Source organism: Galeopterus variegatus, unplaced genomic scaffold (assembly GCF_000696425.1).
Source record: "Galeopterus variegatus unplaced genomic scaffold, G_variegatus-3.0.2 Scaffold3265, whole genome shotgun sequence".
Taxonomy (NCBI): Eukaryota; Metazoa; Chordata; class Mammalia; order Dermoptera; family Cynocephalidae; genus Galeopterus; species Galeopterus variegatus.
In genome coordinates, this window is record NW_007729376.1 from 132678 (window position 1) to 153663 (window position 20986).

Here is a 20986-nt window from a genome sequence, read left to right on the forward strand (position 1 = left end):
AACCATAGTTACTAGAGGTAGGAATGGGAGGTCGGAGGGGAAGGGGGTTAGGAAGAAATTGGGTAATGGACAAAAATAATAATGGTGTTTTGTAATGAATGTGCTAATAATACTGATTTGATCATCACATATTGCACATACTGATAATCAACTCTGTATCCCATAAATATGTATAAATCAATTATGTTCTAAGTAAAAAAATATAATTTAAAAAAAGCTGAAAAAAGCTTTGTAGGGCAGCAGAAATGGCTAGAGATGAGGCTGGAGATGTAGTCATAACATGTATTGGAGAATTTGTAAACCATCCTAAGGATTCTGATTTTTATCACACAGGTTATTGGAACCCATGGAGGATATAAAACCAAGAAGTAATGTGATGAGATTTAGATTCTTCCTCTTCCTGGCTTATTCTTAGATTAAATCCTGATCGATTCAGGTACTTTAAGCATGCCTCTCATAACCTGGAAGATGAAAGCTAGCTCACTTCTCACTTGAATGATCAGAAGTTTAGGGATTAACTTTTTCTGTGCACTCGGTGTACTCTTTCTGTACTAGTCACCTAAGCTCTTTTTCCCTACAGTAGATGATTTGGCCTCAATGTCCGCCTCTATTAGGAAGCTTGCTCTATTTACTATCCTTGCTCAACTTCTTGGAGGAATAGAAAGACTAGTGTGGCTGGGAGGAAAGAGGCATGATAGGAGAAATATCCCTAAAGGCAGACAGCAATGTCAGTAAACGCAGAATCAAATAAAATTTAGGTGTGTATGATAAAGACAAGCAGTTTAGTTTAGCTGGAGGACAAGTGGCTGGGTGAGGACTGGTATTTGGCTAAAAAGGTACAGGTTGGTCTAGACTGTCAACACGGTAGCTACTGGCTACATGTGACTTATAGAGCACTTAAACTGTGGCTAGTAAAACGAAGTTTTCTTTTGATTTAAATTAAAAAAACATTAAGTATGTTGGGAAGCATTTAAGTATGTGAATCTGTCTCAATTGTAAATTTTATAAAATCTACATATATAACAAGCATTTCTAATGAAAATGTAACAACTAGATTTATGGGCTGTAAGATGACCAAATGTAGAGCACTTCAGTCACATACACCAGGCTGTCTCTAGCTTTAAGTGTAATATATACTCCAGATTTCAAAGCATGAAACATAGCCCGCTTAATAAAATTTTTTATTAAATGTTGAGACATTCTGTATTAAAATATATTAAAATTAATTTCACCCAGTTTTTACCTTTTTAATGTGGACATTAGAAAATTTTAAATTACACAAGGCTGACATATTTCTGTTGGACAGCAACGGTCAAGGAAATATAAAAATAAGACTGCCCTTCCAAAATTGTACTTTCAAATCAACTCATCACAGCAAGAAAAAAGAAAAGTCGCCAAGAAAAAAAATGGCTTTTAGGCCTATAAGACTTGACCATAATTACACAGGCTATATAATGCAAAGCTTCAAAAAGTTTCTAGTTTTGAATATATGACAAACCATTTAGTTAACAGTATGAAAGTTGACAAAGGTCATTTTGTATTTATTTCTTCTTTGAGTCATAGGTTTCTAGATCTACCCAACATCTCATTTTTCTACAAACCAAGAAAATTTCTAGTCAATGCAGAAGAACCACAGAAAATGCCAGAACATTATATAAACTAACAATTTTATATTTTGGAGGAGATTCTCAAAGACATTCCTCTCTTGCCCCTCCTCCAACTATGTCCTACGACAGATAAGAGAAGTTAGAACAATTACTTTGCTTAACTTGCTCAATTCTGTGAAATTTTATCTAACACCATAACTGGCCTCTTGCTGCTTGCCCCCTTCCAATAATCTGTAATTTGGGGAATGTTATCAACATCCAACTAGCTGCCCAAGCCAGAAATGGGATAGTCATATAAGATTTCCACTTCAAACATTCAAAGACCTTTTCAAATCCTATCTTCTAAATTTATTTCAAATTTTCCTCTCTCACACCCCATCCTCAACCCCCACCTAAGGGCCACACATCTAAGTATGACAGAATTGGGATTAACCTAAATTTTTCTTTTTTGCATAGTACATTTTTTATTGGTTATGAATATTCAAGAGATACAAAGCTGATTGTCACCACTCGTGCCCAAGATGTGATGGCCAGATCCATACTGGAAGCATGAATTAACCTAAATTTCTCTCTCTATATGACTTTGGACTCACTCACTCTGGGTCATCTAACTCACTTTCATGGTTGTAACTCCCAAATTGTACCTCTAGCTCAGATGGTTCTCAAAATATCTTAGAATTGTAAATCTACTCACCTGCTAGAAACACCCACCTAAATCTTCTGTTGGCTTCTCAAACTCAAAAAATATATATATAAAATACCATCTTTCCTATCCAATTTGTTCCTTACCATCTAGTCTCCAAATGTTGGGACTCTACATTTCTCATAGTAGACAATTAGACATCAATTTCTCTCTCAATATTCAATTAATCAAGCCTTTCCCATTTTATACTTACTTTTTAAATCCTTTCTCTATTCTTCATCCCAACAAATCCTCATCATCCATTTATCACCTGAACTCCCTTTAATGGCCAACATCCAAACTTCATAATGTTACCTAAAAAGACTTCCATGATGTGACCATTGCCTACCTTTCCATATATCTCTATTTATTGCTTTAAACTTAGTGATTTGGCCATACAAAACTGCTTGTGTTTATACACACACTGTGTTGTTTCTCAACAATCTTTGTTCAAGTGCTCCCTATGCCTAGATTGCCCTCTTTCCAATTTCAGGAGCGTATACAGGTCTTCAAGTCCTCCCATTGGAAGAAAAGGTAAATTCCCTATGCCTAGATTACCCTCTTTCCAATTTCAGGAGCGTGTGCAGGTCTTTTCTCCCATGGAAGAAAAGGTAAATCTGGGATTGGCTGGTTAGCTCAGTTGGTTAGAGTGCAGTGTTATAACAGCAAGGTCAAGAGTTTGGAACCTCATATCTGCCAGCCACCAAAAACAAAACAAAACCAAAAAAAGTAAATCTAAGAACACAGACAGGTTCTGCTAGTTTTAAAATCTAAGAATCAGCAAAACGAGTCTATCCTGCTGCCCCCTAGAAGAGGTTCTCAAGTGTAGAAACCTACCATCATGATGCATTTCTAGCCATAATGTTCCCTCAATGGGGCTTAAAGGCCAAGGGAATGAACATCCTGGACATTCAGTTTCTCTAAACTACACTTCTGGCTGCTACTCTCACTTCCTAAGTACCTCTTGAGCCCAAAAGAGTGGCTGCCAAAATTCTGCTTTATTTAGCATCTTTTGATGAGCCATCTGGAAGAACTGACTTGCCAAGATAAGTCTAGGAAAAAAGGGCAAAGAAGCCATGCAGGTCACTAGGACAGGGAGTCAGAACTGCAAGGTAAATCTTACTAAAGGAAAATAAAGGAATTCCGGGCACATGACACATCAAAATGTTGTTCACTTGGAAATCACAAACCATGAATATAAGAAAAATATAAGGAAGTTCAATATCAAGATTTAATATTCACAAGATGTTCAGGAACCTACAAACCAATGAGTATGAGTATGAATTTTGTCATGACACAGGTTCTACACATTAATTCTTATGAGCTCATCACAGAATAGAAGCTCTCCTGAGAGCTCAAGGGAAAGACTTTTATCATTGTATCTACACTAATTAAGCATGTAAGTGTTAAACTGAATTAAAAAATGGTCAACTGTTACCTCACCTGCTCTGATGTTCTATTCTATTAAGATGCATAAGATGCCTCTCTGTACTATCAGAATTCCCTCTGCCCATTTCTCTCTCACTGTATTTTCTGCATTATCTTTTAATTTATATGCCGTGTTCTTCCTCTAGATTGTGACCACCTCGAAGATTCAGCCATGTGTTTTTCACATTTGTATCCCTAACACATTAACAGTGCCATTTTTTAGCAAGTGATAAGTCTACCTCATGGCTTATCAAGTCTTCTTTTTACTTGATTAAAACGTCCAATGCTACTCACAGTAGCTAGCCCATAAACTGTTACTGGTTTATGATGAGAGAGTTTGAGCCAGAATGTGTAAAAGAACTGCCTCCTTTTTTGAGAAAATCTTGCTATGAAAAAGTGTCTAGCTAAACTAAATAGTACTTAGCGATGCAGCTGATTTATATTCTTGCCCCACTTTGATTCAAACACTTGAAAGTTGGATGAGACATTTCCATAAAGAAAATTTAAGATGCTGAGGAATGGATGGTTAAAATTAACTCTAGGACCTTCATCCATCTTTATAAGCACACATATATTCACAGATCCCCAAATAAAATAAGATTTAAAATAAAGGGTATTTTCACCAGTAAAAACGACAACAAAACAAAACAAAAAAAGACCACATAAATAAAGACACAGGGCACTTAAAAGTTTTTTAAAAGCCAAGACACATTAAAAAAAACCTAATAAATTTTTAATAGAATTTTTTCCTTTTTTTTTTTTTTTAACAGGACAAGTAACAGATTACATCAAACTTCAGAACTTCTCAAATATCAAGTTATTATACACATTCCCATCTGTCTTTGCAGGGAGGGATCTTGGTCGGCTTAACAGTTTCTGATAAAATAAGCTGCATAACAGTATATATTACAATAATAAATGTACAATGTTTACATGAAATATGTTTTAGAAGAAAAAGATGCATCTGCATCAAAAGGTGACCTTTTAAAATGTCACAACTATTTTTTACATTCACTCTTGCAACAGGTTACAAGATGGGGTTACTAAGCTCAGATAAATCACTATGATGCACATAAAATACAGAAAGATTGGTTACTTTATATATTATGTATATTTATATTTTCACACGTTAGCATCTGAGAAATAAACTGAGAATTTAAAATTTATTCTCTTCAGATAACGAATCATTTTTTATTCTTCATAAACATGGTGCCCACAAAAGCACATAGGTAAGGCACAATAGGGCTTTCTGTTACAGAACAGTGTGCATCGTGTTTACTTAACGAGAAAACGTGCATTATCTGTGCAAGTTCATGCTGCAAACCCAACACATACAATTAAAAAAAAAAAGAAATTGAGCTTTGAACAAAATCAAAATTGGTACAATTTCAGCTGTTTCACATATTCATTTGGACTGATAATGATAGATCAATGGGTTATTTTTAAAAAGCCAATTGTTAGATTACAGGTAAACTTTGCTCAACAACTATTTTAATTGGAAATCATAAACAGTAATAAAGTAACTTTACTGAAACAAATTAAATACTGAGGCACAAAACAATGGTCACTTGTGTATTTACTATACTGCAATCTTTCATGACCCCAAATTACAAGTATAATTTGTCAAATACACATTTTGCTACAACAATGTTGCCCTGCTTTTAACTTGACATATAACATGAGCTTTAACATTTCATTAAATTATAAATAGATTGGGAAAATGACTTATTCCCAATGGTACTATGTCAAAGCCCTAATATTTATAATAAATACAGCTTCTCAGAAAATATTTTTCCAATATATGCCAATTGCTTCGTTATTGCTCACATAAATTTGAATCCATTACAACTGATATCAGAACTTTGACACAAAATAATACTCAGACATTTTTATATAAAACCTATAAAAGATATTTTAAACTTGTACCTAATACTTCCAGGTGTTTGGCTGTTGGATCTATATGATAGTACAGCCATATGTGTATGTGTGTGTGTGTATATACATATACCTATATACATACACACACACACACACACACATATACACATACATATATATACACACATTAGGTTATGAATAAAACAGAAAGCTTATTTTACTGCTTTAATGCAGACATCCTCCAGTACAGCCATATGTGTATGTGTGTGTGTGTGTGTGTATATACATATACCTATATACATACACACACACACACACACATATACACATACATATATACACACACATTAGGTTATGAATAAAACAGAAAGCTTATTTTACTGCTTTAATGCAGACATCCTCACAAAACAAGACTACTTTCGCCACCACCAGCATTTATACATATATACAAAAGCCAGTTTAAGTACATGTACATCCACTTACACATATATGTAACCACTAAGCCCAAATTAATTTTCCCATATTCCAGCTATAGCAAATAAATCTTTTAGAAGCAACACAAACCTAAGGTTAAATTGGGAAATTAACAGTTTTATCACATTAGCCTGTAAGGAACTATGCAGGTGACTGTATACAAAATTCACAACATCAGTTCACAAGAAATTATGGAAATACAAGAAGCCTCTTCACCATGCTTTTGTGTGGTTATCCAAACACTTCTTTGTGCAAAAATACAACCACCATATCTGAAAATGCTTAATAAAATCAATGTTCCTCATGCAAAACTTTAAATGCACTGGCTGAACTTTGAACTCCAAAAACTGAATGAAACAATTATTCTACCTATTCAGCATTGCTGCCTCAATGCTAAATCCCTTTGGAAACTTAAGATTTCTGGAACATTCAGACAGAGCTATATTCATCAATAAAAATACTACATACAAAAAGCATTTAAAAAGGAAGACAGGAAGCCAAACAGGAATTTTCCTATTGTAAATAACAATCCTAGGAGTGGAAGAAAGTCTTTTCAGGAACCACCTTGAGAATTGGCTAGGCCAGTCCGAAGACGAAGATGAGACATAGAGTTCATATGTTTATTTGATGGCTTCAGGGGAGTGTTGCAAGTAAGAGCTTGGGGAAAGCGATGGTGATATCTATCTAGTCGTAAATATTTTACTGTAACCAATTTCCCTGTTTAAGATAAAAATAATATTTTAGATCTGTAAAAATGTGTTTAATATCTGCAGAAAATTAAATGTGGTAAGACACATGAACACAAAACACAAATAAAATTACCTAAAATGATTACTTGAAAAATGCTAACCTAAAATTCTTTAATTTAAAATCTAGTATAGTTTAACATTAAACTATACTCAACCATAATTATTTTTTCAAAATGTTTGTAATACTCAAATCTCTTACCATCAAACCAAGAGCCATGCAATGCCTTAAAAGCCTTTCCAGCATATTCTGGAGATAGACATTTAACATACACACAACCCTGTGATATATTTAAAAAAAAAAAAGAAAGGAAAAAAAGAGAAGAAAGTCTTAGTTTAACGGCAATAAATTGAAAACGTGGAATTCAATACTAAAAGTTACTTTACCTCACGTGAATTTTTGTCTACTGCAATGTGAACAATGCCATCATTATCACTGCATTTTTCTAAAATTGCTTCTTGAATGGCCAAATGCCACTGATCCCCTATTTCCCTAAAAATTAATAACAAACAAAAATCAACAACCATATTCCTACTTAGTAAAAAGTTTCATTGTCTTTTACAACATATATATCCTACAATCATTAAAATTAGTAGTAATTAAATGCTTATTGACCAGCAGTAGGTGTATTTAAAAATATTAGCAAGCAGAAGTCACAGCCCTTCTCTCACTTTCCAATGAAAGAATGCTGAGAGCTGAGGCAATGAAGTGATTAGCCCACCACAGAAGAACAAATGGGTTGTCATTTGTATATCTAAAATCCTAAGAACTTGCAATGTTTCTTTTTTTCTCTCTAAATAAGCACCTTAAAAAGCACTTTAATTTGTAAAATTGTAAAAGTTGAATATTCTTTTATTTTAATTACATTTTTCTTTTTTTTGTCTTTTTTTGTGACCGGTAAGGGGATCGCAACCCTTGGCTTGGTATCGCCCGCACCACGCTCAGCCAGTGAGCGCACCGGCCATCCCTATATAGGATCCGAACCCGCGGCGGGAGCGCTGCTGCGCTCCCAGCGCCACACTCTCCCGAGTGTGCCTCGGGGCCGGCCCTTAATAACATTTTCAAATTCCTAAACTTAAGGAAAACTCTTAGTAAATACTATATTCTGAGCTTCTCTTTTTCAAAATAATGGAAGAGTGATGATACAGGACAAACATTTTGCTCAGTCACCTTACTATGAGAGCTTTAAGACCTCCTGCACATTTGTCTCACTTGTGAGATATAGATAGTTAGGTATGGGGTAAGTGGCTTCACTTTAAATTTAAAATTTTCATCTTAGGAAATAAAATACTAGACTGGCATTGATTAATCCCTAAGGCATGAGGTAAGATTCCCAATAGATGTATTCACCACACTGCTAGTTGTTTCTATCTCTGCAAAACAGAGGGTGGGTGGGTGCGCGTGTGTGTGTATACTGACAGTGTTTCCCCACATTTCCAATTTTGTAGTTACTTATTTGGAATCTCTTCACATCAATAATTTTTTTTAAATAAATGAGTTATTAGATGGGACTTTCAGACATAATGCAATTTCCACTGTCTTTTTTTTTTTTTTAAGGTAAAAACCAGGATTTGATCTGTTATATCACTGGACCAATAAGCACTGACCTCTAAGAAGGTAATTCTAAAAATTATTACAGCTTATATGTGAAATATTATGGATTCTAAGGCAGTAACTTTTGACTGTGCTCTCTCTGGATGTGTGTGTTGGTGTTAACTACATGTCAGCAAAGTTCCTCAAATGTTAAACGGACGAGTACAGACAGTACTTGTAGAGAGGAAGGTGTGTACATCTTTGGAGGGAATTTTTTACAATTAGAGATTGGAAATTTTTAAAAAGCAGATAGTTTTATGTTTATTGCTTACTGAAGCAAAAATGTTCACAGTCATGTATGACATGACTTATACATTTAATAAAGGATACTGATTGTCATTAATTTCCCTCAAGCATTTATTTATCTGTTATGAGGATTCATAGTGAATACAAAGGTTTATAAAAGTCTTACAAATCTTTATATAGCTGGGTCTTTTGGTCAAACCTTTGCTTGGAATTTAACAAAAGAGAACAGAAAAACATAACATTTCTATAGTTAGAAATTCAGAAGGAAAACATATTTTTATTTATAGACAAAGCATTTTAAGAATATCATGCATTTTTCAGCCAAATATTCCCAATAAAAGTGACATGTACCTCTGGGTCATAATACTTACATAACTGGATCAAACATATTTCGAATCTTTAGACATGGTGTCAAACTATTTGGCGGTGAATTTCTTCTATCTAAGTGAAATGCTACAAAAAACAAATTAGTTTTACTATTTGCTATTGTTCCATTTTGTTGAAAGGTACTGTTACTCAGTTCATTCAAAAATATTCATTACATGCTTTTACTATGAGCCAGACCCCTTATGTTAGATGTCAAAGTGACCGAGACAGATAATTATTGCTCTCCCAGAGTTTACAGTTTAGTGTGATAGACAGATGATAAACAGTGTCACCCACAAAGTTATAACTGCGATAAGTCCTAAGAAAAAAGAGTACAGAAAACTGTAGAAGTAACTTAACCTAGTCTAGGAAAGTGAAATTTATGCTGGGAACTGAAGAATAAATAAAAATCAGCAAGATGAAGAGAGGTGTAAAGGACATTTCAAGCAGTGGTGATAGCTTATACTCAGCAGCTGAGGCAAGGAGCTCATTATATTCAGGTAACTAAAAAAGCCAGCCAATGTGGCTGGAGTGAGAAGAAAGAAAGATAAACCTGAAAAGGGAGATGTGAGATTATTTGGGACCATGCAGGCCACATTAAAGTATTTGGACATTATTATTAAGAGTAATACAAAACCACTCAAGTATTTTAAGGAGAGGAATAATATGATGGGATTTATTTATTAAAATTACAAATTTTAAAAATATTGTTATGTGGAGAATCACATAGGTGGGAGCAAAAGTGAATGCAAAGAGACCAGTTAAAAGGTTACTACAGTTATCTAAGAGGGAGATGATAGTGATGTTTATAAGATAGGCACCAGTGTAGATGGAAAGTAGATAGAATCAAGGGGTCTTCAAAAAGTTCTAGAACTCATATCTCTTAATTTGATTTTTCCAGAAATTTTCTGCAGTACCCTGATGGAGAACTGACACAACCTGCTAAAAGACTGAACAAAGGCGGGTAAAGGAGAGATTAAGGCTGACTCCCAGATTTATGGCATAAACCAACATTTTGGTTTAATTTTTAATTTACAGAATAATCAACTAACTAGACGAGGAACTCAGGAGAGGTGAGTTTGGGAAGAAAAAACATTGAGTTTGTGCACATTTTGAATGTGTGGTACCCATCTTCTACTACAGAAGATAAGTATACAACCGGATAGAAAAATCTAAAAACCATAACAGAAGACTTTTAGTTCATCATATAAATTTGAGTTATCAACATATACGGTAAATGAAGTCATAGCATAAGATAATCTAGATGAGAAGAAAAGATGACAATGAGAAACTCCAACACCTAGAGGTCCAGGAAAAGAGAAAAATATAGAAGAGTGAAGAAAAGGTCAGGAGGTAGGAGGAAAACCAGAAGAAAGTGGCATCCCCAAAGCCAAAAGAAGAAAGTTTCAAGGAGGGCTCAATTATCAAACACTGTTAAGAGGTCGAATAAAATAAGGAATTCTCTGTTTTCAGTTTTACAGGGTCTGTCTGCATGCATCTTTTGTTTGTTTGTTTTTGGCACCTGGCCAGTCCAGGAATCTGAACCCTTGACCTCAGTGTTATGAGCACCACGGTCTCTCAAGTGAGCCAACCAATCGGCCCTGCACGCATCTTTGAAAGGAAATAATTTATTGTTAGTATAATCTTTGGCAATATCAAAGCATCATTTTTATGCTATGATTAAAGAAGCCTATTATTCAAACTTTTTGAAAGTGAAAATTAATTGGAGGAAAAAAGGAGTGACTGGGTTTTTAAACTGCAACTCCAAAGCAATTTACTTACCTTTTCCATAAGTACTATTTTAGCAAACATTGACAAACATGCTTTTGCAGAAAAAGAATTTACCATTCACAATATTCTGATACTTTGTTTTCTGCTTTCCTGTGTGGTAGAGGTTTGAGTGCACATGCGGCCAATATTCTTATTTATATATACCCTATATACTTATATATGCATGTTTTTGAAACTATGCAGGCATTAAAAAAACATGGAAAGATACCCACAAGAGGTACTTGGCAGGGGGGATATGCAGGTGGAAGAGTCTTAGAAATAGGAGGAAGGCAAGCAAAAACTGAAAAAAAAGATTAGTGAAAAAGTTATGATTCCACTTATATGTGCAATATATGTGACATATATGTTTATGTTATATATAACAAATTATGTGTGTCTTATTTGCATAAAGAAATTAGACAAAAAGAGTGCAGTTAGATCTAGAATATTAAGGTGCTTTGTTAAGTAAAAAAGGCAAGATCAAATGGCAAGACAAACCATTTATGCTTATATTAGCAAGGACAAGAGTATCACTGACTCCTTTGTAGGATGGAAGTGGAAAGGGAGATCTGCCTTCACATAGTTTCAAATTGTATTGTTTCACTTAAACATGGATGATTATTTTGAAAAATTAGAAGAAAACTACTGTTTTTTTTTTTTTGGTTAAAAATACATACCTTGACCTTGCCATACTTTAGAAGGTATTACTAATATTTTGTCACAGGATGCAGAAGGCTGGATCCACCGCCAAACTAGAAAATCTGCACCACCTATTCTTCGTGTTTCCGTGCGAACTCTAGATTCATTAGCAGCAAGAAAGTCAACAGCTCTATCCCAGACTTTCTTCATTTTTTTCCTATCACATGAACAAAATGACAAATTTACTATCATCTTGTCATCTTTTTGAAATATTAGTAACTGAAGTAATGGTTGTTATTAACTCTGGCTATTGTCGCTACTCATGGAGTTTGTTCAAAGAAGATTTAGATGCCCGTGCCTCACCTCAGAATCAGAGTTTCAACCTCACAGTTGGAGCATGAGCAGCTGTATCTTTTTTTTCCCTCAAAAGCTCCACTGGTGACTACAATGTGTTGTTAGGGTTAAGAATGCTGGTTTAGGATATGGCATCATATTTTATTTTCAAAAAGTTATTTTTTAGTTTTTATTTTAAAAGCTTCATTAAAACAAAATAAGCATTTAAAATCATTAGTAAAATGCCACTGGCTATGTCTGTCTCTGTTGCTTTATCAAGGTGAAATTAAAGCAAATAAGATGGAGACTGATGACAAAGAATCAAGAATGTATACTCAGCCCTGAGTATCCATGAAAGACTGACTCCAGGAACACACCCCCCACGCCCCATGCTCAAATCCCGCACATATAAAATGGCATAGTATTTGCATATAACCTATGCACATCCTCCTGTATACTTTAAATAACCTCTAGATTACTTAAAATACCTAATACAATGCCTACACATCACTTCATTCATGTGACTTCAACGCAGTACTTGGTACTCAGAAAATTCAAGTTTTGCTTTTTGGAACTTTGTGGAATTTTTTCCCCCCCTGAATAATTTCCACCCATGGTTGGTTGAATCCACAGATGCAGAACCCATGGATACAGAGGACTGATTATATAGAAATGAGAATGATTTAGAAGTCCTGTTATCTATTATGCTACTCAAAATCAGGATAATAGAAGAGAATTTAGAAAGAAAGGAGAGTATAAAGTACAAAAAAAGTCTATACAGTAAAACAGGAATAGCTGAAAAGAGTCACAATTTTCAATACAATTTTCAAGACTGCAGAACACATCTATGTTCTAATTTACTTCCACTTATAATGCTTTGAACACACCTGTCATGAGGCTGTATTAAAGAATCTTGCACATGTGGAATAGGCATGTAAGGCTGTAAATCTTTATTTTCCTGGCAAGCTTCATTATGACTTCGTAAAACATCTGAAAATAAATCAAACAAACTTACAAATGAATCGATCACTTGACATCATACTACAGTTTATCATGCAATGACTATTCTAGAAATAGTTTAGATTTTTACAAATACCATACCTATAATCTTTACCACCATATCATACATCTGCCTTGTTTCTTCCTCCTCTTTTGTCCAGCGATATTTCATGTAACGCAGAACGACACAAACCATCACTACACCTGAAATATTCATATACTTCACGTTTTCAAAATTGTGGTCAATGGCATTTAATAATATTGCAAAGTTTCTACAGTGATTGTTTTAACTGCCATAATGGAATAATGGAATTAGCCTTAAAACAGAGGGTGGAATTAGTTATGTAATTAAAAATACATAGAAATATTTAATATTAAACATTTTCCACAGTTTCACTTCTCTCTAGAAAAAACACTTCATTACGTGGAAAACTAAACATTTCAATTCTAACTATTTTAAAAATACAAAATATGTTTCACAAACTTTCTCCTTTGCAGCATTAAACTACTAGAAAAGTGAATCTTAAGAGACTAAACAAACTAAATATTACTTTAAGTAAACTATTTTTAAAGAACTAGCAAAGAAAAAAGGGGAAAAAAAAGATATGAATATCTTCTAAATTACTACTATCAATCATAAAATCTAGTAACCCGAATAAAAATTTTAATTCAAGTAAAGGATATTTTTAAAACTAGAAATAATTTTAATGAGTTTAATTTATAATATCTTGTTATTTAAAAAATAAGCTAATTTTTTATATTTTCCAGTTTTGTTTTCCAAAGTAGATTTCTATGTAGAAACTAAGTATACTTACTTTTACTGTTTCATTCTAAGGGCAAAGTTTTATTCCTACTTCTCCTTATATTACTATTTACTACGCCCTTAGACTAATACAGACATTATTTTTAAAAAAAACCTCAACTTTATTATATGGATGAAGACTTCCAGATATGATTTATGTGATAACCATCACAGAAGTGAATTCTCAACTCTGGTATTTAGTGAAATACAGACATGAAAATTCTACTCTGCAATGTATTTCCTTTTTCATCTTGTCAACTTACCTAAGCATAACAACAATAACCTGTGGGTTACAGTAATAAAAGCTCGTCGAAAACGACACCAGAAAGACATCTGTGGTCTTGTGGATTGTAAAAACTGCACATCGGTTATATTTGTCAATTCTTCCTCAGGGCCATACCCAACACACCTATTTAAAAATAATGAAGGTAGAGTTTAAAGTCAAAATTCACTTCTCACAGTACAAAATGGTCAAAGTGGATATCAAATCCTTTACCTTATTCCAACATCTTTTCCATTTTCTAAAATCCACTGCAATGAGGTGTTAAATATATCCTCATATTCAGGACCTAAATCCTAACAAGAAAAATAGAGAAAATAACTAACTATTCTTAATAATTCACATTCACTCCACTCTTTGTAAGCTGTTCTGTAAATAATATACCCTATATAATATTTTTATGTTAACTATGTAACAAACAATAAAAAATGTATTATTCCTTACAGAAAAATAAGAGAGAAAGAGGGGGAAAAAAGTCACCATTTTCCCACTACTTTAATGTAGCCACTGTTAATATTTTGCTGTTTTCTTTTTGTTTTTTTTTATATTTATGGATTTGGGAAGGTTTTTCTTAATAGTTTGTTTTTTAAGTGTCATGATAAGATTGAATCATTCACCTTTTTAAATGAAACTATTTTCAGATGAACAAATGGCAAACTATTCAGATTTGGAGGTTTTGTAGACCTTTTTTTAACAAGTGAATCCTGTAAGTCCATCAATTTAATAAAAATTGACTGTGTTACCAATGATAAAATTCAAGCGTTAGATGAAAAGCAGAATTTTGAAAAACTTGCATTCATCACTGTGCCTTGACAGCTTCACAGTACTCGAAGACCTTTCCAATGTGATTGCTGTGATATTAACAAAAGTGACTTTTTAATATTGCATAATGAAATGTGTCAACAATTGGAAGACCTGCATAACTCAATAAACTAATACTTTTTAAATGACCAATGCATGAGGTTATAAAATCAGGAACAAGTAACAGATCCATTCAAAATGCAAAAGTGACCAAAGGACTTTATGAGACAGAGTACAAAAAGTTCACTAATAGGGTTTCAAATTCCACACTGCAACTAACTTTTAAGAAACTACTACTTGTGGAGGGTTGGTGTAATATCAGAGATAATTTTCATAAAAATACATTACTTACATGTAATTTTAACACATTTATTAAATTTATTACCTTAACGTGTAGTAGGGTTATTTTTATTCCAAAAGTAAGCTTAAAATTTTTTCAATTTTAACTTTTAATATGGCAAATCTGTATTATAAATATGTAATAATTATATGATTTATAATATAGATTTGCCATATTAGAATAATTGTGTAGAATAAACACAGTCATGCACCACTTAACATTTTGGTCAACAAATTCCATTACAATGGTAATTCTGCAAGGTTAAAATGGCTATACCAGATAGCCTGAGTGTCTTGTAGGCTACACCATCTAGGTTGTGTAAGTACATTCTGTGATGTTCACACAACAAAGAAATTACCTAATGATGCACTACATTTCTCAGAACATATCCCTGATTAAAGATGCATGACTATGTATTTACAACATAAACATGCACTATATATGTATATCTCTCACAAACAAAAGCTACTTAAAGTCCTCAGTAACTATAGAAACTCAAAAAAGCTTAAGAACTGCCATGTATGAGTAGGTATGTATTTTTTAAGGCAAAATATTAAAAATAGTATTCATAATACATACTGTTCTACTTGCTTTTTTTCATGGAACAAAGAAAGTATTACGTCAATCTCAGTACACATGGAAAAACCCGAAAATACTGTCTGATTGTATGGTTATTCTACACTTTAATCACCCTGTATTAATAAACATTTAGAGTACAAATATTTTTTAAAGTATATTAAATAATACTGTTATAAACATCCTTAAAAATTCTCATTCAACAAATATTTATCGAGGGCTCACTATGTGCCAAGTACTATTCTAGGAACTAGAGATAACAGTAAACAGTCTGAACAAAACAGTCAAAATTCCTGGAGCTTACAGTCTATTAGAAAATATGTATTTATGGACTTTCTAAAGTACAAAAAATGAGTTTCTAAAAGCAGAAATAAGTCATTTTTAAAAAGGCTTTTTTAAAAAAAGAATTTTTTAAGAAGTAGCTATTGCATTTTATAAAGAGATTCTTTAACAGCACTGGAAATTACAAGGTTTTCAATAGATCATATTAGGAAGTACAGTTTAGTTACTAATAAACTAATAAGTTATTTTAATATATCAAATTTGCAAATATAATCAAAAGTTTTACAAAGCAAAACTACTCTTGCTAGGCATCATTACTTAATGTGAAACTACTATCAGGATTTTTAAGATGGTGAAGATAACTCTAGGCCATCTGTTTTTTTGTTTAAGTGTGATTATTCCTTACAGCATTTATAAACATCAAAAAACCTGCGGACAATGTAAGTATTTAATAATCACGAAATAGTTTATATATGAGATCATTTTAAAGGGTATTATAAATTCAGAAATGATCATGATAAAAGCTAAACAACTATCTGCTTAAAAAGTAAAACTAAAACATTCAATTTATACATATTTATAATTATAAAAGACATGTATTCATACGAGCAGGAACTAGAAAAGAATGAAAAAAAAGTGATTTTTATTTAATATTGCTTTAAAATGCTACGTGACAAAATTATACAAAACAATTTCAGACAATTACTGTTCCAAATGTCATAAATACATTACATGTGAGCATCCTTATTCAAAATGCTTGGAAACAGAAGTGTCTTGAATTTTGGTTTTTTCCAGGTTCTGAAACATTTTCATATATATAATGAGATATCTTCAGAATGGGACCCAAATCTAAACACCAAGTTCATTTGTTTCCTATACACCATGTACTCATACACATAACCTGAAGGTAATTTTCTACAATATTTTTAATAATTTTGTGCATAAAACTAAGTTTGTGTACACTGAACCATCAGAAAGCAAAGGTGTCACTATCTCAGCCACCCATGTGGACAATTTGAGTTTGTTTGGCATCACCATCATTCCTGACTATGAATTTATATGCTACCAATAAGCAATCATTTTCTTAATACTTATTCACACTAAGTACTTAACAGTAAAAAAATACGACATACCATTAATACAGTGAAAAAGTCATGTGTTCAGTGTAACTAAGCAGGATGGCAGCATCAACAGAACACCCTTATCAACTGTTAAGCAATAGCAACAACAAACAGCAGCAGGCTTTAGATCTACACCTATGTTGCAACATTTGATTAAAAGGTTACTGTACACTGTATTATTTTTTTAGGTGAGAAGAAACATCAGAAGCAGTTGAGGATAGGATAATGGACTGGTAAAAAATTCAGTCCTTGAAAACAGGTAGGACATAAGCTTTTACCTATCACAGCAAGTTTACATTTATTCATGCCTGCTGCATTAGCACACCCAGTAGTTATTCCGTCCTTGGCACACTTAATTCCTGTAGGGGCTGTCTCATCAGCTGTAGTCACTGTCTTTCTGGGGCAATAACACAAAAACAGTGATGTTTCATCAGAACTATAGACTTGTTCTGGCATCAGATTTTCATCAGCAATGACCTTGGCAAACTCATCAATGAATTTCTCCACTGCTTCATGATTAGCAGCATGCTTTCACCACAAATCAGAAATTTAATACTTTGTATTTTCTTAAATTTCTTCAACCAGCCTGTTGAACATTCACTGTTCTCTTCAATTTTCAGTTAATTGTGATAGATCTTTGCTTACTTCATGATCAGCATGCCAGTAAGTGGCATGTTGTTCACTGCAATGCTGACGGATCCACCCTGACAATACAAGACTGAGATCTTCGTTTTTAGCTTTATGCAGTGTTTTTCTATTTTTCATTAACTTCTGTTCCTCACTTTCATCACAGAACTTCAACAGTTTATCCTTCTGCTTTTTCAGGTCACATATGCGGGTCATTCCAACACCATACTCTTCGGTAAAATGTTTCACACACCACTGTCCAGTTTCTCTAACAGCCTGACTTTCAATGGTACAGATAAACATAAATGTGCTTCCACTTTTTCTTATCACAGTTACCTAGTATATTCAGACCTTTTTCAATATTTTTTAACAATACCTTTACACTACAGAGCAGAGAACAAGCAAAAAAAAATATTGTGAATAATGCACACAGGTCTTCACCATATGAGGGGCATTGTGGAGAACCTGTGCTTGATGCATCTAACCCGTACCTGTGACCATTTTATCATCCTTTGTGGGCATGCGCAGAAAAGATATGTCACAGCTGAAGGGAGGGTCTTTCTTCCCTTGGGACATTGAATAATCTGCATGTTTTGTACCTACATTTTGACTGCAAGCTGTCACATGAAGTCAGGTGTGAAATTTTCCACTTAAGGCATCGTGTTGGTGCTCAAAAACTTTTAGATCTTGAGGCATTTTGAATTTTGGAATCAGGGATACTCAATTCATACTAGAAATCACTTTGTGTATAACCAAAAATCAAACAGAATTCATATTCCCTTGTTCTAAAATTAGAGAAGAAAAAAAGCTTTGAACATACAGAGATGAAGGGGCATCCAGAGAACATAGTTCTTGTTATACTGTACAGATCAGGATTAGATCAAACCTAGACATATAGGACTTTTGAAGGAGAAAACATTATTGCATTTATTCTTCTTTGTAATGTAATTCACTAGTATAGGTTTTTATATTCAATTACATCCTTTCAAAAACTTTAACCATCAAAGACATGAAAATTATAAAAATCTTCAAAGACACAGACACTACAGCACCCTTCAAAGACATGGATATTCTAAAAAAAAAATCAATGAAATATATATGTTGCATTTACTTCTGTTTATATACATGCTTTTCAGCTTATATTACTATAATATGCAGAGTATTAAGACATGCTTTGCATTACTACATATATTAGTAGACAAGTATATGTCTTTGAAGACTAGGCTATTAATGTTAAGTTTCAGATAATGTAAAAACAAATAAGGGCCAGCCCTGTGGCTTACTCGGGAGAGTGCGGCGCTGGCAGCGCCAAGGCTGCATGTTCGGATCCTATACAGAGATGGCCAGTGCACTCACTGGCTGAGCGTGGTGCAGACGACACCAAGCCAAGGGTTGCGATCCCCTTACCGATCAAAAAAGAAAAAATAAATAAATAAATTCCCAAGTTTAGCAATTGTAAGTTTTAATAAAAATTTTAGAAGGCTGAAGACATTCTAAATAATGTAACTGTCCTTATTAATTGTCCTTAAAAAATGTACATGATGGTTCAAATTAACAAGGACCCTTACAAGCCAAGTACAGGAAGAACAGAGAGCTTAAAACTTCTAGTTATAAAATAATAAGGGACATAAAAGTATCTTTTGCTGTTTTTCCCATTTTCTATTTTCCTTTCCCATGTTAATACCATTTGATATCCACTCACTATCGGGAATACAACAGAACAATGAATGTTTTATGGATACACAGTCTCAAAAAACAATTGATAATTTATTTAAAACCTCATTAAAGGTTTAATAGGGTGCTGAAGTCCTAATTATGATATTACTTCCACAAATATTCTACATAATATATAGAGCACTACAGTATTACAAAATGGAATGTTGGTAAAATTAAAAATTGAGTATTTTTCTTACTTATGCTAATTAAACAGTTCATAATAATATTGTAGCTTATATAACATCAACGTGATTTTAAGAGTTTAAACTGTTTTGTTATTCACTTTTTGTAGCCACCTAAAAAGCTGCAGAGGTATGCCAATTTTTCCTTCTCTTGTAAAGGTCCAGAGAGTAAACATTTAAATTTAAATAAAATACCCAAGAATGAATTAAACCAAGGAGGTGAAAAATCTCTACAAGGAAAACTATAAAACACTGATTAAAGAAATCGAAGAGGACACAAATGGAAAGACATTCCATGTTCATGGATTAGAAGAATTAATATTGTGAAAATGACCACACTACCCAAAGCAATCTACAGATTTAATGCAATCCCTACCAAAATACCAATGACAATCTTGACAGAAATAGAAAAAACAATTCTAACGTTTATACGGAACTGTAAAAGACTCCAAATAACCAAAGCAATCCTGAGCAAAAAGAGCAAAGCTGGAGGCATCACACTACCTGACTTCAAAATACACTACAAAGTTATATTGCAAAACAGCATGGAACTGGCGTAAAAACAGATACACAGTCCAATGGAACAGAATAGAGAACAACAAATAAAGCCATATAGTGATAGCAAACTGATCTTCAATAAAGGTGCCAGGAATATTCACTGGGGAAAGGACAGTCTCTTCAATAGATGGTGCTGGGAAAATGGGTAGCTATATGCAGAAGGATGAAACTAGACTCCTATCCCTCACCATATGCAAAAATGGACTAAAGACTTAAACATAAGACCCGAAACCATGAAACTACTAGAAGAAAACGGGGAGAATGTTTCAGGACATCAAGCTGGGCAAAGACTAGAGGACTTAAAAAGCAGAGAAAAAAAGCAAAAATAGACAAGTGGGATTATACCAAACTAAAAAGTTTCTGCACAGCAAAGGAAACAACCAACAGAGTTCAGAGACAACCTGCAGAACGGGAGAAAATATTTGCAAACTATGCATCTGACAAGGGATTAATACCTAGAATATACAAGTAACTCAAATGACTCAATAGCAAGAAAAGAAATAATCTAATCAAACAATGGGCAAAAGAGTTGGAACAGACATTTCTCAAAAGAAAACATACAAATGACCAAAAGGTATATAATAAAATGCTCAACATCACTAATCATCAAGGAAATGCAAATCAAAACCACAATGAGATTTCATCTCACTTTAGTCAGAATGATTATTATCAAAAAGACAGACAATAACCAATGCTGGTGAAGATGTGAAGAAAAGGGAACTCATATACACTGTTGTTGGGATGTAAATTAGTACAACCATTATGAAAAAAACAAGTCTAGAGAGTCCTTAAAAAACCACAAATATTGATTGGCGAGCAGCACAGTCCGGCCAGCCGGAGTTACTGAGTCTGCTGGGCTGGCTCTGGGCCTTCTGCTTCAGGCCAAGGTGTGACTGCATGAGTAGAAGAAGAAAATTTCTTCTTGCCTCGGTACTTGCT

General features: G+C 33.5%; 1 protein-coding gene and 1 long non-coding RNA gene across 2 annotated transcripts in view; both read right to left on the bottom strand.

Moving 5' to 3' along the window:
* Positions 1–4428: 4428 nt before the first annotated feature.
* Positions 4429–5890, bottom strand: LOC103600215. Its single transcript, XR_551374.1, has 2 exons — positions 5858–5890; positions 4429–5701 (listed from the first exon to the last, which is right to left on the bottom strand). It is a non-coding gene; the product is annotated as an uncharacterized LOC103600215 (long non-coding RNA).
* LEMD3 (LEM domain containing 3) overlaps positions 5889–20986 on the bottom strand; it is a 79472-nt gene continuing 64374 nt past the window's right edge. The window contains exons 6-14 of the mRNA XM_008584459.1: positions 14061–14140; positions 13828–13973; positions 12865–12966; positions 12651–12753; positions 11469–11647; positions 9027–9108; positions 7203–7308; positions 7018–7096; positions 5889–6786 (exon numbers count right to left, since the gene is read on the bottom strand). Coding sequence (XP_008582681.1) covers positions 6623–6786; positions 7018–7096; positions 7203–7308; positions 9027–9108; positions 11469–11647; positions 12651–12753; positions 12865–12966; positions 13828–13973; positions 14061–14140 — 1041 coding nt within the window. The 3' untranslated portion in view covers positions 5889–6622. The remainder of the gene's footprint in view (positions 6787–7017; positions 7097–7202; positions 7309–9026; positions 9109–11468; positions 11648–12650; positions 12754–12864; positions 12967–13827; positions 13974–14060; positions 14141–20986) is intronic.